The sequence below is a fragment of the Brassica rapa genome, chromosome A03, assembly GCF_000309985.2.
Source record: "Brassica rapa cultivar Chiifu-401-42 chromosome A03, CAAS_Brap_v3.01, whole genome shotgun sequence".
Classification (NCBI taxonomy): domain Eukaryota; kingdom Viridiplantae; phylum Streptophyta; class Magnoliopsida; order Brassicales; family Brassicaceae; genus Brassica; species Brassica rapa.
This window is the reverse complement of record NC_024797.2, coordinates 6,374,127-6,395,556: the sequence shown is the minus strand read 5'-3', so window position 1 is coordinate 6,395,556 and position 21,430 is coordinate 6,374,127. Positions and strand designations below refer to the sequence as shown.

The following is a 21,430-nucleotide window of genomic DNA, read 5'->3' as shown; positions in this document are numbered from 1 at the left end:
TTTTATTTATTTATTTAATTTTAAACCAAGGGTATTAGGGATATTTTACCCTTTAATGAATGTCATTTTTGTGACTTTCTCTTTCTAGTGCTATTTTTGAGACATAAACTTCAAAAGGTGTTATTATTGACAATTGCCCTTATATTTATGTTTGAATAAAATAATAGTAATGGTTTATGGGCTTTTTACACTTTAGTGTGTCCACAGTAGCACAAATAAATGTAATAAGCCTCTCTCTCTCTCATAAAAAGGGACCAAAGTACCAATCTTTTTCTCTCAAATTCCCAACTTGGCCTCTGTTTTTCATGTTTGCTCTCTTTATGTTCACTTTCTCTTCCTCCTCTTCTCTGAAAAAAACATTTGACACTTCCAAAGTTTTCTCTCACAAACAGCAAGAACACAAAAATGTATGCAGATTCTGGGTTAATGATCAGTTACATGCATAATTGTCCACCAGATTTTCAACAAATTGAAGACCTCTTCAAATCATACAAGCTCTCTGATGATGAAATGGTATGGATTTTCATTTTCTAATTCACTGCATTTGAATATAGATCTCCTTTTTTGTGATGATTTTTTCGTTCTCTTTTTTTTTTGTTGATTTTCAAACAGATTTTAGGTTTTTGGGTTTCTCCCAGAAGATTCTGATAGTGTTTTTTGTTGTGTTTGTCTTTTTGATGTAATGAAACATATTTCTTCCTCTTTTTGTTTTGGTTTATGGAGTTAAAATTGGAGTGTCTAGGAGCTGAACAAAGCAAATTTGTCTACTAGTGAAGTTGATTTTTCAAGAGGAAACGTTTGTGGTGTGAACTCTTAAGTGGTCACTTGATAATAAGATATTTGTGTTCCGCTGACCTGTCCATAATTGCTTTTAGCTGCTAAGAAAGTTTGAGTAGAAAAAAAAATGTTTTTTTTTTCTTTTGTCTGAAGAAAAATGGAATCTTTTTATAAAACGGAATCTTCTTTTGCAGCAAAAAGCCAACTTTTTATTTTCCCGTGAGAGAAAAAAAAAAGAAGTTTTCTCGGGAAACTAAAGAAACCCTTAATGAGTCTAGAGATTTGATAATGGGAACTGTGCCCTTTTTTTTTTTACATGAGATTCCGTGTCCCTCAAGACTAGAAAAGGGTTTGTGTTGTTTCATTGGTTCTTCCTCCACTAAATTAAAAAAAAAAAGGGATCCACTTCCCATAAAGATCCGTGCTTTACTGTCTTAATGTCTCGAACTATGTTCTGTTTTGTCTTGTGTTGTGGTCTTTGATTCTGATGCTGCTACTTTTGATTGTGATTTATTTTTTACAAGAACAACGCTTTTGCTAAGTCAACAAACATAACTGACTATGATCTTGGAGAAGAAGGAGATTTATTCAAAGCTCCTGATCCAATTCTTGAAGATCCTATTGTAGCCGTTGATCCACTCTCAGCTGCTTTGACAATGATCTCTTGCGGTGAAGACTCTTCGCAAGGGCTTTGCGAGCTTCCTGATCTAGGGTCACTGCAGAGTGGCCAAGAGCTTCTTGACAAAGCCTTTTATGAGTGTGAGCAAGATCTCATAATGAAGTCAGCTATGGAGCCTCCATTCTCTGATGTCTTAGACGTCAAGAACATCTCTCTGATCACCAATGAGAGCCAGGATTTGCAGAAGAGTGTTAGCTCGGAGAATTTGAGCTCTATGGGTTGGTCACAGAATCAAGAAGCTCTTGTGGTTCAGAACTTCCCTGATTATTCTCAGTTGGATTTTGGTTATGTTAATGGGATGCGACGAGCCTTTAGTGAAGGCGAGATACAGGTTTGAACCATTGCACAAAGTTTGTGTCCTTTTTAGACATTCTTATATGAATAATATGAATTGTTGATTAGAATATTTTGTTTGTTGTTTTTTTGATGAGTAGAAACTTGGGACTGGTCATTTTCAATCTCCACTGGATATGATTATTGTGAGCTGTACTTCAGATGATCGACGTGAGAAGCTGTCTCGATACAGGAACAAGAAGAGCAGGCGAAACTTCGGACGCAAAATCAAGGTAATTCAAACACTTGAAGATCCTCTTGAGAACTAATCTTTTTTTTTAGTTTGAAGTAACTCAAACTGTTGTATTGTTTGGTTTCAGTATGCTTGTAGGAAAGCTCTTGCAGATAGCCAACCAAGGATCCGAGGAAGGTTTGCCAAAACTGAGGAGAGGAAGTATAATTGAGTTCAAAAGAATGGGATGGGACTGAAGAAAGTTGGAAGAATGAGGAGACAAGGATCATGTCATTAGAAACTAGTTTTGTTTTATATATAATGTATAATGATGTTATGAGCATCTAATTAGTTTTTGTATATAAAGGGTTTCTCTGAAATAAGCTTTTTTAAGGAAAGAAAAATTGTAGCTACAGAAGTTATGTAATGGTGGTGAGATGTGTATATATTTTATATAATCTATAATTCTAAATATTAAGTATATATCTATTTGATCAGCCATCTAACTCCATAAATTGAATCACTGATTGAATGATGGTGTAGTTATGTTGAAGAAACAGAGCGTGTTGAGTGAGTTACAGAGTATTCTTACTCCATTTGGTATCTTCACAGAGTTGTATGTAAGTGAGATCAAACGAGAAATAGTAGGCAGAGACATCTGAACAAACTTTTTCCATGAAGAAAGTCTGTTTCCTTTCCTCTGTTGTTTTTAGTGTTTGTTGATATGTATCTTCTTTTAAGGATCTTGAATAGCGCTGCGGAACAAGTGAGAGGAATCATTGTAGGCAAACAAGATATGGTAGGGAAGGGAAGGATTGAAACTGACATATATCTATTGTTGTAAGTCTTGACTTCAGTTTTGAGCATATAGATTTCTGAACTTTATGTTTGTTTCAAATTTGTTGCAGCTGTTTTAGATTAGTGAGGAGATTGTAGTCGATGCTACATAAAAGAGAAACTTTGCTGTAGCTGCTCTTTACACACATAATAAGAAGCCAAGAACCTGTTGCTCTCCAGGCTTTAATAGGAATCTCAGTGAGCCTAAAGCTGATGAAAATTATTTTCTGTATATAACTCTTCAAACCTTTTCTTGACAAGGTTTCAATTTTCTCAAAAATATCAAATAAAAACGAGAAAAAAAAAAGACTACACCGGATTATTTTCTCTAATGTTTTATTATTTCTCTTTGCATGAAATGAGAAAGGAGGGCACAAAAAAAAAGAACAGACCAAAATTAAGCAATGTTTTTTTAATAAGGCATTGAAAATGAAAAGCAAAAACAAAACAGAAAGGAGATGCAAAATAGAAATGTCTTTTAATGTGTACTTTGAGTAGTAGCATCATGTATCTGACTTATTACTGACTCATCAGTTTCATTAACTAATGATTCCTTTACCTTTGGAGATACATCTCCATTACCATCAACAGCTTCAACTTCCTTCTCTTCTTCTGCTTCTTCCATTTCCTCGTCTTCACACAACACCTTCCCCTCTTCAACCTCCATAGCCTCCAGAGCTTCTGGTGAAGCTACGGTCAAGGTAACAGGATCTCCTTCTGTAACAGCATCATGTTCAGGAGCCGTGTCCATTGTTTGGTCTACAGCAGCTCCATCATCTGGCTTTCCATCTTCCTCACAACCTTCAATATGATCAGAGGCCACAGCCTCCGGTGACTTGTCTGGGATGGGAGATGGAGATCTTTCAACTTGTGTTCCCATCTCCAATCCAGCATCAACAGGTAAGGATTCTATCTGATGCTCCTTTTGGGATGTGTCTGAATCAGACACATCGACTTTAGCCAAGCTTGAAGGAGAGGCTTGGGGAGGCCTGTGAGTCTCAACATTTAAAAGACCCTTCATCTCAAATCTTTGCTCCTTGTAGAGTTCCATCGCTATCTGAAAGTGGAAAGAGACACATTATAGTTGCAAGAAGCTAATATCAGAATCTTATTTTCTTAGTATTAGTGCATTTACCTGAAACAAAGAACTGTTTTGAGAAGGGAACAATGAAAGTGTCGCCAAGGAAGTACTGTTGCCTTTTGGCACTCTCTTCCCACCTTCCTGTCATCAAAAAGAATATACAGAGAAATGAGAAAAGGTTCTAAAAGCCAATACAAGTAGAATCAATGATGTCAGTGTTCTACCTTGAGATTTACAAACACAGCAGCTACATCATCAATTGGTTGATGTTCTTCACCCATCAATACGCTGATGCATTTACGCAGCTCAGGATCAGCAAGTTCTACCGACATATCAAGCTTCGACAGATAATGCCGGCAAAAACGTTCGCTTCTCTTATCAGTAGTTTCCGCAACAGGATCTTCAGCTGCAGCTTCCACCTTAATTTTAGGAGACCTCGCATCCAAATCTTTCGCTGGAGACGTTAGATTAGACCCAGCTTCAACGCTTTTCCCCCTGTTATTCTCAGAGTGACTCGTTTGGCCACCAGGAGACTCACCATCGGCAACCTGAGCCGAATTATCATCTTTAGCAGATCTTGACGAGACTTCCATGCTCGCATCTCCATTTCGATTTTTCCATTCATCTCCACCAGACTCCCAACCACGGCTCTGCATCCGTCTGTTATGGTCCCACTCAGATCCTCCATACATATTTGATTCATCCCTGAAGGCACTATTGCTCATATCCCCAAAATAGCCATGCATGTGAGAAGAAGCACCTGAGTTGTCCATCATGTTCTGCCACCCGAGAGGACGCATGTGACCGGAAAACCTCTCAGCGTCAGGTATGTGGTAAGGGATTCCAGAATGGTTCATTTCCATTGATGGCCTTACCCCAAAGATAGATGGAGATGGGTATTGAGGCATCATAGCCTGGAAGCCATGAGGTTGAACGTGTTGGAATGGAATAAACCCATTCGGAAGTGGAGCTGGCCAGCTTGGGACACCTCTCCAAGCATTATTACTCTGTGTTTGCCCTCTTCCCATCATCCCATCAACGCCTCTCCTATAACGCCCACCGGTATTGGCCCTGTTGTCGTCTTCTCGAAGGCCCACTCTAGGACTGCTCATGCCACTCCTGGATTCGGGTCGTGGAGGAAAAGAAGAATTGTTCTGGTTGGCTTTGTTGTTAAAGGATATATCTCCCTGAGATGTGTCATCCGCCCGAAGCCTTTCGTCCTCAGGTGCTGAAAAATCTCTCGCGTTGTTCCTAAGGCCTGTTTCTTCAGCCTCATTGCTCCATCTTGCACTATTCTGATTATTATTGAATCTCCGGTCAAGGCTTGTTGAAGAAGGAGATCTTTCAACCATGGGGCGGGGAGAAGCTTTTGCGGAACCATGAAACTCGCCCAAAACACCATCTTCCGTCTTTGGTGTCTTCTCAGACGCTTTCTGTCTTGTACCCCTGTCTGATCCTCCAGACAGCTCAGCCGCCTCCCTGGACGAGACCCATTTTGTTGTCTGGTCTGAGACATTCCTGTTTCGCCATAACAAAACTATGATCAGAGTCAACCTTTAAGCTTCTCTTTAAACAAAGATAAAATATGAAATTCAAGCAAGAGGGCAAATCAAAAGACAGAACACCAAACGTTTCCAAGTACACAAAAATAAAAATGCTTACCCATTCTCTTCTTGAACCACAGAACTGGAAGGTTGACGCTCTGATTTGATCACTTCACCATCAGGCCCTGCTCGGCTACTTCTAGTGTCCACGACGACCTCCTGATAATCCGGAGACTTCCTCCCTTCTCTTCTCTCTCTATACCGACCACTTTGATCATCTAGACGCGACGCATCACGATCATTATCCCTTTCCCGGTCACTTTTACTTCGTTTCCCTTCATGATAATAGTCACGGCTACTACGGTCTTTCTCTCTCTCATGAGTCCTATCCCTATCATGATCCCTGTCACGATCTCTACTCCTATCACGGTCCCAATCCCTTCCATAGTAACGATCATGCTCGTAATCCCGACGATCACGATCACGTTCCCTATCCCTATCACGCTCCCTGTCTCGCTCATAGTCACGATCACGATCCCGACCACGTTCGCGGTCTCGTTCACGCTCGTGATACCCATCAAGTTCACTGTCAGGCTCATGACCATGGTCAGCATCCTGTACTTTAGACTTCCTTTTACTTTCTTCTGGGAGGAGCTTTCCATCAGACCTATGATGCTCTTTAGTAGGTCGGTCTTCTCGCTGCTTTTCACCTATCTGTTTGACGTCTTCTTCCTTGTCTTCCAGATATTTATCTCTGGACTTCTCTCCTCTGTGTTTCCCATCTTTAACGTACTCATCATCACTGTTATCTTGATTCTTGTCTCCCACACCATGATCATCACGCTTACGCCTTGATCGCTTCTCAGTATGGTTTTCAGTGCCTAGACTCTTTTGCTGATCCTCAGCTTTCGACTCTGAATCCAAAATAAATAGAAAGATAAGCAGCAAAAAAAAAAAGTAAATTGCATTTGCAAATGTTCATATATTATAAACCAATTACATGCGGCCTCAAATATCATAACAACCAAAGCAGCGATAACAACATGAATAAAATTCTGCAAGTGCTAATCACACAACATTGCTCCAAAAGACTACACTTAGATATGTAAAGATTCCAATTACTAGAAAAGGTATCATGTAAGTTTGCTATCCACAATTCATACACAACAACGAAAACAAATTGATCTAAACAGTCTGCAACCAAAACTATATCTCAGTAGCAACAAACACAAGCACTCAAGTCAATTAAAACCAGAACCTTGATTCATACACAAACACAACAGAAAACAAATGAATCTCCACAGACTGCAACCAAAACTATATCTCAGTAGCAACAGCAAACACAAGCACTCAAGTCAATTAAAACCAGAACGTTGATTCATACACAAACACGACAGAAAACAAATGAATCTCGACAAATTACAACCAAATCTGTGTCTCAGAAACAACATCAAAAACAAGCACTCAAGTCAATTAAAAGGCCTTTGGGGTTATCTTACCAGTTTTATCAGAGAGGCACTTGGATCTATGGTGATCATCCCCATCATAAAGCTTATCACTTTTACTCTCCTTATACTTCTTATTATCCTTATCCTTATCAACCTCCCTCCTACTAGACTCCCTATGCTTGCCACTACTACTCTTCCTGACCTCCTCCCCATCCCCTTCCTCCCTCCTCCTACTACTAGACACCTTGCTCTTCTTCGAACTCTCCCCTTTCTCATCCTCCTTCCCACTCTCCCCTCCCTTCCCTCTCCTCCTCTTCGAAGATGACGACGTGTACTCCTCGTAGTACTCCCCATTATCGTAATACTCCTTCCCTCGCTTCTCCCCAGAAACCCTAACCGCGCTGCTGCTGCTCTTCTTCTCCTCCTTCTCCGAATCGGAGTGGTCTCTCGCGTCCTTGTGCTTGCTCGATTTGTGCCTCGTGCTCCTCGGCATCTCCCCAATCGCGAAACCCCCCAATTGATTCTTCCTCTTCTTCTTCTTCGATTTCGAAATCGGAAACCCTAATCGAAGGTTTGGTGTCGCGAAAGGGAACAAGACTTCGGCGGATTGGAAAAAGGCGGCGGGTGGATACAGATCTCCGGCGAGATTTGACGGCGGCGGCGGCGGCGAGATAAGAGAGACCTCTTTAGTGGTGCTTTTGCCCTCTCTCGATGCCTCTCTCTCTTTGAAGAAAATGTGTTTGCGTTTAGATTAACTGTTTTGTTCTTTCGGACAAGGGGAAGACTAAGGGATTAAACACCCATAATGACGATATTACCCTTTAAACTTCCTTCTTGTTACGGTTTTTTTTTTTGGTTTGCTCATGAGGGAAGTTGAAGTGCTACGCTTGGGCCGAGTTCGTTTTATGGGTTCCTTTCTTAATTGGTTGTCAAATTCGTTTTATGGGCTTGCCAAAAAACTAGTTTCACAAGGGATGACTAAGTAATTAATAGGACTTTTTCCCCAACTCAGCTCAATTTAGCCTCCTTCGAACAGTTATAAATCTTTTTTAAAAGTTTAGTTTTTTGTAAATCAACATCTCTGATTAGTGATCACTAGTTTTTGTCAACCCCTTGCTTTTAAAAGACTAAAAGACCAATTCATAACACTATGAGAACATCAGCATTACTGTGGTCTTTCAACCACGGTTTCTCCAATATTTATGTTAATATTTTAGCACTAATTATTTGTCTAATCCAAACTTTTTTATTAAAAATTTGCACTATCAGAAAAAAGACAGTGAATTTTAACACTAATTATTTATATAATGTAAACTTTATTAGTAAAAATTTGCACTAGCGAAAAAAAGACAGTGAATAGTTGGTTTCTCGAGAAAATGAAAGAAGAAATGTAACCATTAAAAAAATATACATAGACTATTGGAGCTTGGAGGAAGATGACCGTGTTTGAGAAAAATGGTGAAAAAAATCTTAAATGTGATTATTGTACCATTTAAATATAGATATTGCTTTTTCATAATTAAATTTTCTATTGGGTCTCTCTCTTTATATTATGTCTCACAATATCAAAAACATTAAGTATACATTTTCGATTAAAAAAAATTCTCATAATCTATCTTTACTTTATTTTTTTATTAAAAAATGCAGATTTATATTTTATGAAAGATTTACTTACAAGACAAAAAAACAATGAAAACTGAATGAATCAGATATATTAGTTTTAAGTATATTTTATGTGTTGGTATATATCTCAATTTCTAAACATAAAATACTTGCAAACATGTATTTATGTTAATGAGAAATTTTATTTTACTGGTTACAACCTTTTTGTTTAAATGCAACACTTCATGGTTATCCATATTTACAGAATATTTAATTAAAAATTGATTTTATTTTGATTGATAACTATAAATTTTACGGTTTTATCATCAAATATTTAAAAACACAGTCATTTTGATCTGTGCGTACACTAGTCTTGTTTGTAAATGGTATGGTTTGAGAATTTTTATTTCAGTCTAATTTCTTTTTCCAGTTTCCTTAAACTTTTGTTGCAAGTAAAGTCAAAATCTATGAGGGTTGGAGTATGTTATAATTATTTTCATTCTTTTTCTTATTCTTTTTTTTATAAGCATATATCTTTAAGCAAAAAAAAAGAAGTATATATCATTATTCAAAAAGGAGAATCGCTTTTGTTTTTATTCAGCGAGAGGAACGAAACACGTCTTGCAGTCCACCCAACATGGTCCTCCAGAGGATCAAAAAGGTCTAATACGGCAATACCTGGATTTCTTTTCATTCTACATTCTTAAATCTCAACTACAAAATTAAAATAAAAACAGATTATTTAAATCCTAAAAATAAACATGTAGAGTAAAAAGGAAACAGAAAAATTAAATATCATAAAACTAAATCTTAACAAACTAACAGAAAAAAGGAAATAAAATGAATAAAATTTTCTCCAATCATAAAATCAAAATAAAAACAAAAATGGATTTGTTCTGATCAACAAACAAAATATTTTATTTCCTTATTTTGAAATATACAGATTTTCCCAATTGCATATTTTATATTAGAATTTTAGTCATTTTTTTGTTTTATTCGTGTGATATATTCTCTCTGTTTCATTTTAATTATCGTTTTATATTTATGGAAAAAGATTAAGAAAATATTTAATTTTGTATATTTCAAAATAAAAACATCATTACTTAAACACCTAACTATATTTCAACCAATATAAATATAAACAGTAAAGTATTATTAATAAATTTTGCATTAAAAATTTAAAATGTGAAACAAAATTTTACTTTAAAACGACAATTAAAAAGAAACATAAAGAATATTAATTTTATATGATGTGCTTTCTGTATTTGTTGGTAAATGAGTTGTTCCAAAATAGTCTCTTCCAAACTTCCGTTTTATTATAAATGTATTTTTTAGCAAACTGAATTTATACTACAGTATCTTGTATGAGTATTTTATTATCATTTAATCATATCATAGAAAAAAAACTTATAATTTGTATGATATTACAACATAAATGACATATATATTTATGTAGAGGGAAGCACGGATCTGGAACTCCAAAAAAATTTAGGTATCCGAATCTGCTAATTAGTGATTTAACTATCCGATCATATAACTAAAATTGTGATATTGTTATCAATGTAAACTAACCACTTCACCATGGCATTTCCAATAATATGTTCTTTCAATTTTGTTTAATTTGTTGTACATGACTTTTTATCTAGCATATGAGACATACCATATACTATATTGTGTGATGAATCTATAGAAAGGGAGAAAACATAACTTTTCTAGATTAACTTATGTATAGCGTTTTAGCAACAAAAAAAATAAACTTATGGACTATAGCGTCTCATTCGCTAGTTAAGCATAATGTATATATAGATTTGAAAAAATAAGTGTACACAGTGTATAACAAACCAAAAACAATAACTAAGAGACAAAGAACTGTGACAAGAAAAGAGTAACACATAAGGTTCCAAGAAATGCACTTTATATAGTTATAAAATGATAAGACCGGGCCCTATAGGTATAGCTTTTGACCCTTAGAATCTGTGAAAGGAGAGAAAGACTCTTCCAATGTGTGGCCATTGATTGATACAAAGACTCCTCAACGATACAAATGGCCACATTTGACTCTTCTCTCTCCTCTCTTCTCTCTCACCCATCTTCACTCCAAAAAAAAAATAGGGCCTACAGGCCAATAGGATCATTTTTATTTTGCAAATGGCTCGTAAATCATGGTGTCCACTATTCCCGACACACTGACATGACCAAGGTTCGATACCCTCCCCATTACTAAACGTGGGAAAAGGTTATTTCTCTCGTTTCGGTATATATCACTGAGAAAGGATTTGAAATGAAATGCAACGTGAAAACATGACTGGACAAGAAAAGTTAAGTAGCCCTAAATAAAGAGGTTGGATATGTTTCCATCTACAGCCTACGTTTGTAAGGTAAACAGGTTGAAATTCACTAAGTGATAGTCGAGCTCAAAATTAACTTTAACAAAATCTTTGGACTACTAACAATCATTTGTAAATTTGATTCAAGAATCTTATTTCTTTCTACTGACAAATATACACAATTTTTATAGCGAGTAATGATTATAATATTTAACTATTGGTACCTAATGGTAGTGTAGGATCCTGTAAAATCATTAGTTTAACCTAACAATTCATTAAATAAGGATTCAGTATATAGATTACGCCGCACACATGTGAAGCGGCACATGGACGCACAAAATGGTTAGTTGGCCTCAATCTGCTCCGAGAAGTCGCGTCCCTATTCTCTTTAGTGTTTTAAGTATAAAAATGTAGCTATGCAAATGCTAATTTGCTTATGTCGCTTACTTGTCTTTAAGTTTATAACAATGTACGATTTATTCTTCTTATTTAATAATTTAAATAAAGCAAATGCCACTTTGCTTTTGTTGTCTTTATAACTAATGTTCGATCATTTTATTGTAGAAAAAACTTGTAAACGAAGAAAGGAGTGCAAAGGGAAAACAAAGCCTTCAATTTTGCTTAATTTTATATAAGTTATCATCTTTAAATGTTATAATAACCCATTGGAAGTTCATAAAGTATATAATAATGTTCTGTAACAAATAAAAAAATTGATATCCAACGCAGCGGGTAAGGAACAATACATTTAATTACTTACTAAGGTGAGTCATTTATCCTCCTCTCCAAATCTGCAATGAACCAAACTGGAAGAATCGGAGTGGGACATTACTATTTCTTACCGTGATCGATGAAAACACTTCTTACTAGTAATACTACTAATACGTCACTGGTTTTGACATTAAAGTATTAAAAATAGATGAGAAATAATAATAATACTAATGCTTATGTATCATTTGTGTTTAGTACACTGAACCACACTAAACATGATGTGATATGATTGTTAAGTTTTGTTTGTGTTTCATAGCCGATAAAGTTCTTAATCATAGTACGGGTATAGAATCAAAGTAAGGGTATGGAGAGACAGCTACAATAATAGCAAGAAGAAGATAGAAAATCATACTACAAAAGTCATTAGCAAGCTCAGAGCATCTTAAAGAGTCTTTCAAACATTAAAAATGGAGAAAAATGAAAAGGTGAAAAACTATAAAATAGAAAAAAAATAAAAGGTCTCTTATATGAAAGATTCAAAAATAATTTGAGAAATCCGCTTATAATTTTATCAGCTAATATATATAAATATCAAACTAGATAGTTGGAAAATTCATTTGAATCTCTATGCAATGCTGAAGGTTTTACTACATTAAATTTACAGGGACAAGTCGTTGCATGCATCTTGTTTTTTACTTATTTGTGTATAGTGTTATAATTATGTGAAATAATAGTTTAACTTTTGTAAAGTCAACTACAACAGTACTGTTAAGGTATGGCCGATACATTCCATGTTAGTATAGTGTTCTTTGGGTTTTTAAGAATTTTGTATTGGATCAAAACTTGTATTTCAAGCGACGAGGAGTTTCTGTTTTGTGTATTTCAATAAATCTCAACCGACCTGCTCTATGCATAATGCTCCTTACCAAAAGAAAAAGTCATAAACATATGAAAATTATTTACTCTAATAAAATAAGGTTGAAAAGACGAGCAAAATAAAATAAATATTGTGCGGCACGAGACGCTGCATAGCGTCAAAATGACAGTTGATCAGTTTGAAGCTGTATTGGATTTAAACAAAACATCAAACCGGTCAGTGCTTTCCACGCTCACTAATAGGCAACCCCAACCAACCGTTTAGTACTTCTAAAACTTCTGCATTAAACTATTCCACTGCATATTTAAAATTATTTTAACTGACAAAAATTAATTAATTATTTACGTTAATCGGTCAAAAGCATAGTTTTCTGTGGCTGCTATTTTTGTTATTTATTGCTCCTTGTGCTCGATGACAATTTTAAAGTATTCTGCAAAGCTTGCTGAATGAATTGATTGTAATTATTTTTACAGGTCAATGATCTGTTCCTTTATCGTAATCATAGAAGCGTGTACAGGTTACAATACAACTCGTTACCCTGTATTATATACTCCAGGGTACGATGTATTTCCGTATTACTATTACAAGAATGAGATGATGGTTTAGTAGTGCATCCTCTAACGCTAGTTGTTAGCAATTCTATATGATCTACGATTAAATTTAAAAATTGTTTCCTAGCTTATTTCATACTTCTTATGTTCCTAAATATAAGATGTTTAGAAGAATTTTTATGTTCCAATATGTAAGATATTTTCATATTTTGAGGTAACTTTAACTTTATTAAAAATTGTGTAACCAATCAAATTTAATACTCCCTTTGTTCCTACATATAAGATGTTTAGATAGAAATACACATATTAAAAAAATTATTTTTTGTCTAGAAAGTATCATTAAAACTTATAAATTAATGGTATTCAACCAATTAAAAAATAGACTATTAAAATATGATTGAGTACACAGTTTTTAATAAAGTAAAAGTTACCTAAAAAAATAAAAACATCTTATATATTGAAACATCAAAATTCTGTAAAACATCTTACTTTTAGGAACAGAGAGATAGTTATATTTTGTAATTGTTCAGTTGTGTTTTAATTTATAGTTTTAATAATACATTTTAGATAAAAATAGATTTTCTTAATAACCATGTTTTACCTAAAACTTTTTATATTTAGCAACATAAGGAGTAGTATTTGCAAAGTGAATAGTTCCGGACTACGATAATTAATTTGTGTCCCAAGTGGAACTGGAATCTTTGAAACAACACAAATAGAATAAAAGAACAACTCATCAGATTCACTTCTAAGTGGTGGGTCGTTATTGGGTATGAAAAGGTTGATAATAAGATCAGAAAATTGAAATTATAGGTAATATATTAATTTTTCTGGATCGTAATTTTCCTTTTGTGAGATTCCAGTGAGTAGTTTCGGACTATGATAATTAATTCCAGTTCTATTGTGGCCTTCTGTTAGTGGAACTTGAATCTTTGAAAGTTTAAAACAATAGAATAAAGGATTTTTAATGTATAAACCCCCCCAATTAAGTTTAATTCGGGTAAAAACCCCTAAATTAAAGACTCAACAGCAAAACCCCCAAACTTATTTTTCTTAATGAACTAAACCCTCCGTTACTTGTGCCGTCAAAGCATAAACGCAGCGTATTTGAAAGACCTAAAACAACATGATTTGTTAACAAAACAACATGCTGTTTAATTAGAATGTCATGTAGTTTTATAATTCCAACTCTAAATCATCAAGCCACGTAAAAAACTTCAAAGTCGACAAAGCTTTGGATGATGAACCCTAATTCGTAAAAGGGAAAGGTTTTGAGTTTCTTTTGGTTCTTGTGAGAATTCTAGAGAGACTGAGTTCGAGAGAGGGTGAGTTTGAGTCTGGTGCAAGAGTTGAAATCGATTAACTACGTTCATGTGGGTTTGAGTCTGGTGCGAAAGTGAAAGAGTCGTTGGAAGATGAACAGGTAAGTTTGATTTATTTATATCTTGAATGTATTTGTATTTTTGTGATTTCATTGGGTTTTTTTTGTTCACTGTGATTTTATTGGTTTGATTATGTGTTTTGATGGGTTTGATTATTTTTTTGGTAAACAGAAAAATTCATATTCGTTTACACATTGGAGGATATTGGGCAGCAGATGGAACATACAATGGTGGTGAAACAAAATGTTGTAGGATTGATTTTGAAGAACCAACTTTCAGAATGCTTGAAAGTATGATCGCTAGTGGCGGTTTTCCAGAGAACATGAATAAATTCTCTTATTTCCCGTCTGGACTAGTGGATCAGAGTAGGAAAGATGTATGTTGTGATACAGATGTGGTGGAGATGGTGAACGCCACAAGTGTACTGGAAAGCATAAATCTTTTTGTTGTAGGAGCCGATGATCCTTATCTCGATGATGTTCTCATTGGAGGAGACGAAGAGGAGGAAGAACCGAAGAGTGATGATGAATGGACGGACTTTTACAGAGATGATTATGTTGAGAGTGAAGACTCAGATGATGATGAGGGAAAAGTTGAGTTTCGAGTTGGCCAAGAATTTATTTCACAAGCCAAGTGTAGAGAGGCTATAGAGAAGTATGCAGTGAAAGAGAGGGTTAATATCCGTTTTCAGAGATCAGAGAGGAAGAAAGTAGCAGCAGGGTGTGTAGCGGATGGATGCTCATGGAGGCTATATGCATCGATCAATAGTAGGTCACCTAATATGGTTGTTAGATCGTACAAAAGTACTCATTCTTGCTACCCTACAGGAAACGTTGCTCTCTACACTGCTCCAAAGATAGCTGCTGATTTTCTAAATGAGTTTAGGACAAACCCGAACCTCAAAGCTGACCAAATAATGCAGCGGTTGGCTCTTAAAGGTCTTCGTGTTCCTAAGACAAAATGTCAGAGTGCAAGGCAAATGATGTTGCACATTATCAGTGATGAGTATGCTGAGCAGTTTACAAGGATGTATGACTATGTTGAAGAACTCAAGAAGACAAATCCTGGTTCAACGGTCATATTAGGTACAAAAGAGAGAGTTTTTGAGAAGTTTTATACTTGTTTCGAGTCTCAAAAAACTGGTTGGAAGAGTGCTTGTCGGCGTATCATTCACTTGGATGGAACATTTTTAAAAGGCCGAATGAAAGGGCAATTACTGACTGCAGTAGGAAGGGATCCGAATAACCAAATGTTCATCATTGCTTGGGCTCTTGTTCCTGTGGAAAACAAGGTGTATTGGGAGTGGTTCATGGAGCTACTGCGAGAAGACTTAGGTTTAGATCTTGGAAATGGTTTAGCATTATCTTCGGACCAGCAAAAAGGTTTGATACATGCCATCAAAAACGTGGTTCCTTATGCGGAGCATAGAATGTGTGCGAGGCATATCTTTGCCAACTTGAAGAAAAGGCACGGCTCAGTTGATCCTCTGCATAAGCTATTTTGGAAGTGTGCAAGAGCTTACAATAAGCATGTCTTTGAGAGAAATCTAGAGAAGATGAAGACAGTTAAACTTGATGCATATGAGGAAGTGAAAAGGAGCGTGAAGTCAAACTGGTCTAGGTATGTGTTTTTTTAAATAATATATATATATATATATGATATTTTGGTTGGTTTTTTTATTTTGTGTCGTAATGCATCTTGTTATTCTTGTTATGTAGGGCATTTTTCAGTGACGTTACAAAGTCTCCAGCTGTTGAAAACAATATTAGCGAGTCTTACAATGCTATCTTGAAAGAAGCTCGTCGAAAACCAATCATTGCATTGCTTGAAGACATTAGGAGGCATATTATGTCAAGCAACAATGTGAAGATCAACGAGATGAATAATTTTAAGGGATTGATCACACCAAAAGCATTAGCTATAATAGAGAAGCGCAAGAGGAGCCTGAAATGGTGTCATCCATATTCAAATGGCAGAGGCATTTATGAGGTTGATCATGGAAGAAACAAGTATGTTGTTGGAGTTAGAGACAAGATTTGCTGCACTTGTCGGGCCTATGACGTAAGTGGCATTCCTTGCTGCCACATCATGTCTGCAATGTATGCTGAATATAAAGACACAAGATTACCTGAGACTGTTGTTTCAGACTGGTATACTGTTGAGAAGTGGAAGCTCTGCTACAACTCCCTTCTTTTTCCTGTCAATGGGATGGAGTTATGGGATAAACATTCTGATGTTATTGTCATGCCTCCTCCAGACAGAATAATGCCAGGTAGACCTAAAAATAATGACAGAATCCGTGATCCAAGTGAAAGAACAGGTTGTGAACCAAGTCAAACTCAAGATGAGCCAACAGAAACACCTTCAGAAAAAATTGTTGTGGTATGTGTTGCTTGTTATACGCAGAACTCTGTATTCTTTTGTTGGTTTTAATATGGGTATGTGATGCTTGTTATATGCAGAAATGTTCTAACTGCGGAGAATCTGGACACAACAAAAGAACGTGCAAGCAACCACCGGTCAATCCCCCCAATCCACCCAAACCATCTTCAGAATTTCCTTCCTTTCATGCCAACATTGTAATGGTAATGTAACATATATTTTTTTTCATCTCTCTTTTATTCCTTGGGATTGATTCAGCTTATTCTTTGTTTGTAGACATGTAGTAACTGTCGTCAAACTGGACACAACAAACGCAATTGTAAGCTACCTCATGTGCCCAAGCCACCAAATATGCGAGCAGGAAGACCATCTAAGAAACAGAAGACAACCACTCAACTTGGCGAGTCAACCGAAGTAGGAGAAACAACAACTGAAGTTGGAGAACCAACCATTGAACTTGGCTCGTCTTAGAACTCTTAAAAACTTTCTTTTTGAATATTGTACCTCACCTCAGCTTTAAAACTATGTTTTGGTGTTTCAGATTAACTAGGCTTAATCATGTTTTGGTGTTTCAGATTTACTAGGCTTATTCACATGAATTATGTTCAACAAAAATTAACTTTCTTTTTAAAATTACGTACATAGAAGTATATATGTTAGTTCGTGCCCAGGGAAATGCAGACAGTGGCGTAGACATGCTTTGGCAGAAGAAGAAGGTCGAAGCCAAACAAGCTTAAGTTGTCTTTTAATCGTTGGGAATTTTTGTTGTGTAGTTTTAAAAAGATCATCCGACATACAACGAAGTAATGATTTTTGCATTGACTCTTTGTTTCAATGCTAACCAGTGCGCTTGCTTCTTCTTAAAAAATGATTTTTGCATTGACTCTTTTCCACCAAAACCTTTAATTTTTCAAGCTATGAACACATGATTTTCACCAAAAAAAGCTCCACAACAATAGAACTTTCGCCTTGGTTTTTCTCTGGTTTTTTATGTCAAAACAATTGTCAGGGCTACACAATGATATTTTCTACGTATTCCAGGAACTAAATCCATTGAAGTTTTACCTAAGAACAATTTCAACTGAAACAAAAACCTTAAAAACACTTGAAAAAATTACATACAAAATTAAAATCAAAAGAGAGGAATTCGAAAACAAATGGTATAAGATACATGAATTACTTGGGAGAAAAGGAACAAATTTAAACTCCAAAACTTGAAGAACCCTAATTTTAATTTGGGAATTTCGTGACTGTATACAAGGAAGAAGAAAGTCTGGTTGTTTTTTACATTTATCATACGTTGCGTTTTAATTAAACAGAGTTTTTTAAATTTTTAACAGAATAAGTAACGGAGGGTTTAATTCATTAAGAAAAGTTACCTTGGGGGTTTTGATGTTGAATCTTTAATTTAGGGGGTTTTACCCGAAATAAACCTAATTGGGGGGGTTTTACATTAAAAATCCTAGAATAAAAGAACAACTCATCAGATTCACTCCTAAGTGGTGGGTTGTTATTGGGTATGAAAAGGTTGATAATAAGATCAGAAAATTGAAATTATAATTAATATATTAAATTTTCTGGATCGTGATTTTTCTTTTGTGAGAGTATTGTTTCGTCATGTCTATGGTGAATCGATCAAATATTCCGACCCCAATTGTAAATAGGTGATGCTTTAGTTTTTTAATTTGTTTTATGGTTTTGGAACATTCGGTATTGGGACATGAGATCCAGGACCAGAGCATGGTCCAAACTTAGCCGATTCATATTGTCCATCAGAAAAGGTTCGTCACACTGAATTTTTTAAGCAGGGTTTATGACCGGACTGGACAAACCTCATTCATCTTGCTTTGCAAGCAACAAACAACAGACCATCAATTCTACGAAATAGTCTTAAATTTCGCTTTAACTGGAATATTTGTATCGAAAATCCAATTATTTTTCAGGAAAAATTACTGTTGACGACTAGTTTTATCCCAAATCTTCTAATAAAACTTAACACATGACTCTATTTTCATCTGGTCATATAACATTAATTTTGTTTCCAGTTGAAATCGAACTTATGACTAATCGAATTTTACTTTGCTCAACAATTCATTATACTATTTGTTATTAACTTCTATTCCAAAACACTTACAATTTTATTTTATTTTGTATAAGTTGAATTTATAGAAAACAAATTTAGGTTTACCAGTTTTTAACAAGTGATTATTATAAAAATTATAAATTAGAAAAAGTGCAGTTATTGTATTCTTCTTGTACCTTTGAGACTTGAGAGCTTTTCTAGTTAAAATGTTTTGTTAAAACGATGGTTTTACATAAGTTTAATTTACAACTCTAGCACAAAGTGAGAAAAAACAAGAGCAAAGGGAAATCTAAACCGTAGAAATAGTAGCATTAATATTCACTTTTTTTATATTTGTATGAATAATGTGCTACTATTATTTGTTATCAACCAAATTGACTATAAACATAGTTCATAGAAACTGAAGCACAAAATGTTAAATGTAAGCATGACTAATATATTAATCTCACATATATAAAATTCGGAGGTTGTGGTGTAGTTGTCAAGCTGTATGCTTCGTGGCGCCTTACAAAAAGAAGAACAAAGTTCTGCATCTTTTGCCTTTTTCCTTTTTCCTTTTTCCTTTTTCTTTTGTTTTAGTTTTAACTTCTTATTATTTTGGGAAAATTGTTTTTTTAGAGCAAAAAAATGGTAACTATGTCCTTTTAGACTAATCTCTATTTTGTACCATTTTAGTCTATAATACCCTTTAATATTTTTGAAAATAAATTTTATAAATAGTCTTACAAACATAAAAAATTTAGAAAAATAGTAACTATTGATAAAATACCTATATGAATTTAGTGGTATTTTTTTCAGTTCTAAAAATTTTTTAATCATAATTTTCAGATTATGTTCTAAATAAAGTAGAAATGACATTCTACGAAGTAGAAAACAAAATCCACTTTTTTCACTGAATCTACAATGTTTAGAATACGTGATCTACATAAATAAGAGTATTCTAAAAATATTTAGAATACACATTCCGCGCGTAACCTACCGATCTAAAATCTGTAGAAATCAAAATCTACACATTAATATAAATCTAAAACACTTAGAAACCGACTTCTACAGATTTACTGTAAATCTAAAACAAGTAGAAATTGATTTCAAACATGATTACTATATTCTAAATTTAGTAGAATACATATTCTACGGATAATGATAATCAGTTCCAAAAATAATGGAACAAAATATTTGAAAAATATTTGAAAATATTTTGTTTCCATATTTGAAAATATTTTATTTCCATATTTGAAAAAAATCGAAAATGTTTTTTAGATAACATCTTAATAATAAATCATTATCAATGATGACATGAAAGATATGGTAGTCCAGTGGCTGGTTTAAGTTTGATTAGCGCCCAAACCCGAGTTTGAAGGTCTACTCTAGCATTTTTGTTCTTTTTTATCATTTAGTTAAATAAAAATCACTCTTATTTCGTTATAGGATGTTGTGTTTAGAATCTCAATTCGGAAAAGTATGAGTTTTGTTCAGAATGGATTTAGTTTATTGTTTCCGTTTGAAAGTTGTGTTCAAACAGGATATTCCATCAAAACCTAAAACCGGTCGAAGATCAATGAGTTCTGAAAACTGTCTTAACGGAAATGTGCTCTCTAGATTAATAAATCATTCGATGTGGATTACATAAGAATACAAAAGCCGGTAAAAAGTACTCTGGAGGATCAAGCTTTAAGCAAATGTTTCTCAGCCTCTCATTGTTTGAAAAAGAAACAAAACTGTTAAAAAGAAACCACATCAAAGTCAAAGTAGTTACTAAGATTTACATGGTCTTCCTCTTCTCCCACCGGTTGTCACCGGCAAAACTTTTCCATTACCAGAGCGGCCGCCGCGACCACGGCCACGTCCTCTGCCACGAGTGCTTTGTTTCTTGCCATTGGCTTCTTCTCCATCTTCACTATAGTCCGTGTCACTGCCTTGAGCTTCCTTCTCCTCGTCGTTGTTTTCTTTATCACTGTCTTATTCAGACCCAACGATATCTTTGGATGCAACTTAAAGCCTTGTTTTGACCACAGAGACAGGGTAGAGAGGCTACTGTGACACCAGTGAAGAATACAGCTCCAACAACATAAACCCTCGTTTTGTCAAGCCTGAAAAAGTAAAAACCCAAATATCATATAATTTTGGATTTTGAAACAAAACAAAGAACAATGAGACTATCATACAATTTTGGATTTTTGTTAATCAAAAGAACAAAACGAAATATCAAATAGAAGAGATGGCTTACCTTCAATTTTGACAGGAGAAGAAGAGATTCACGCCGGAGATGAAGAGTTTTTCCCACACATGAAATTAAACACCAGATTAGAACACAAAAAAAAAAAATCGAAGAAGAAGAGATGAAGAGCACACCATGAGAGGGAAACCAGAGAATACACTACATCAGAGAAGAGGAGCCGTTGTTAGGGGTGGTGGCGGGAGATTCAGTATTTGTTGTCGAAACCAAAAGAGGAAGAGAGAAAGAGGGGGAGAGTTCGTCGGGGTGGAGGGGATTAGGTTTAGATTGGGGATTTTTGTTTTAAGTTTAATGTTATTTAAATTATTATAATATCAAATATATCTAAATACAGTAGACTAATTTATTAACTGTAATAACGATTTTAAAATTAAAATTTTGATTTATTAATTTTTAGTTACGAATTTA

The 21,430-nt window shown here is 34.9% G+C and overlaps 3 protein-coding genes across 4 annotated transcripts; 2 read left to right on the top strand and 1 right to left on the bottom strand.

Annotated features, from left to right (window-relative positions):
• Positions 1-216: 216 nt before the first annotated feature.
• On the top strand, positions 217-2,448 carry LOC103857081 (zinc finger protein CONSTANS-LIKE 9). 2 transcript variants are annotated; one of them, XM_009134229.3, is made up of 4 exons: positions 217-513; positions 1,302-1,787; positions 1,891-2,022; positions 2,110-2,448. In XM_009134229.3, the coding sequence occupies exons 1-4, from the start codon at positions 406-408 to the stop codon at positions 2,191-2,193; spliced, it is 810 nt and encodes a 269-aa protein (XP_009132477.1). In that variant the 5' UTR covers positions 217-405; the 3' UTR covers positions 2,194-2,448. The 2 variants fall into 2 exon arrangements, with proteins under 2 accessions (XP_009132477.1, XP_009132478.1); XM_009134230.3 differs by lacking the exon at positions 217-513 and adding an exon at positions 636-1,126.
• Positions 2,449-3,125: 677 nt separating this feature from the next.
• Positions 3,126-7,646, bottom strand: LOC103857080 (uncharacterized protein DDB_G0283697). Its single transcript, XM_009134228.3, has 5 exons — positions 6,923-7,646; positions 5,542-6,337; positions 4,104-5,397; positions 3,934-4,020; positions 3,126-3,855 (listed from the first exon to the last, which is right to left on the bottom strand). The coding sequence occupies exons 1-5, from the start codon at positions 7,362-7,364 to the stop codon at positions 3,277-3,279; spliced, it is 3,198 nt and encodes a 1,065-aa protein (XP_009132476.1). The 5' UTR covers positions 7,365-7,646; the 3' UTR covers positions 3,126-3,276.
• Positions 7,647-14,354: 6,708 nt separating this feature from the next.
• LOC117132394 lies at positions 14,355-17,174 on the top strand. Its single transcript, XM_033286273.1, has 5 exons — positions 14,355-14,362; positions 14,493-15,941; positions 16,040-16,703; positions 16,784-16,906; positions 16,980-17,174. Exons 1-5 carry the CDS (start codon positions 14,355-14,357, stop codon positions 17,172-17,174), a joined length of 2,439 nt encoding a protein of 812 aa, XP_033142164.1.
• Positions 17,175-21,430: the final 4,256 nt, after the last annotated feature.

Bases quoted from the DNA above. Each gene is read 5' to 3' on its own strand.
- LOC117132394 (XM_033286273.1), top strand. The intron at 15,942-16,039 runs GTATGTGTTTTT...CTTGTTATGTAG, and splicing joins GTGAAGTCAAACTGGTCTAG to GGCATTTTTCAGTGACGTTA. The intron at 16,704-16,783 runs GTATGTGTTGCT...TGTTATATGCAG, and splicing joins CTTCAGAAAAAATTGTTGTG to AAATGTTCTAACTGCGGAGA.
- LOC103857081 (XM_009134229.3), top strand. From the start codon at position 406: ATGTATGCAGATTCTGGGTTAATGATCAGTTACATGCATAATTGTCCA. The intron at 514-1,301 runs GTATGGATTTTC...ATTTTTTACAAG, and splicing joins AGCTCTCTGATGATGAAATG to AACAACGCTTTTGCTAAGTC. The intron at 2,023-2,109 runs GTAATTCAAACA...GTTTGGTTTCAG, and splicing joins ACTTCGGACGCAAAATCAAG to TATGCTTGTAGGAAAGCTCT.
- LOC103857080 (XM_009134228.3), bottom strand. From the start codon at position 7,364: ATGCCGAGGAGCACGAGGCACAAATCGAGCAAGCACAAGGACGCGAGA. The intron at 6,338-6,922 runs GTAAGATAACCC...TTTTGGATTCAG, and splicing joins GTGCCTCTCTGATAAAACTG to AGTCGAAAGCTGAGGATCAG. The intron at 4,021-4,103 runs GTAGAACACTGA...TTTTGATGACAG, and splicing joins CTGTGTTTGTAAATCTCAAG to GAAGGTGGGAAGAGAGTGCC.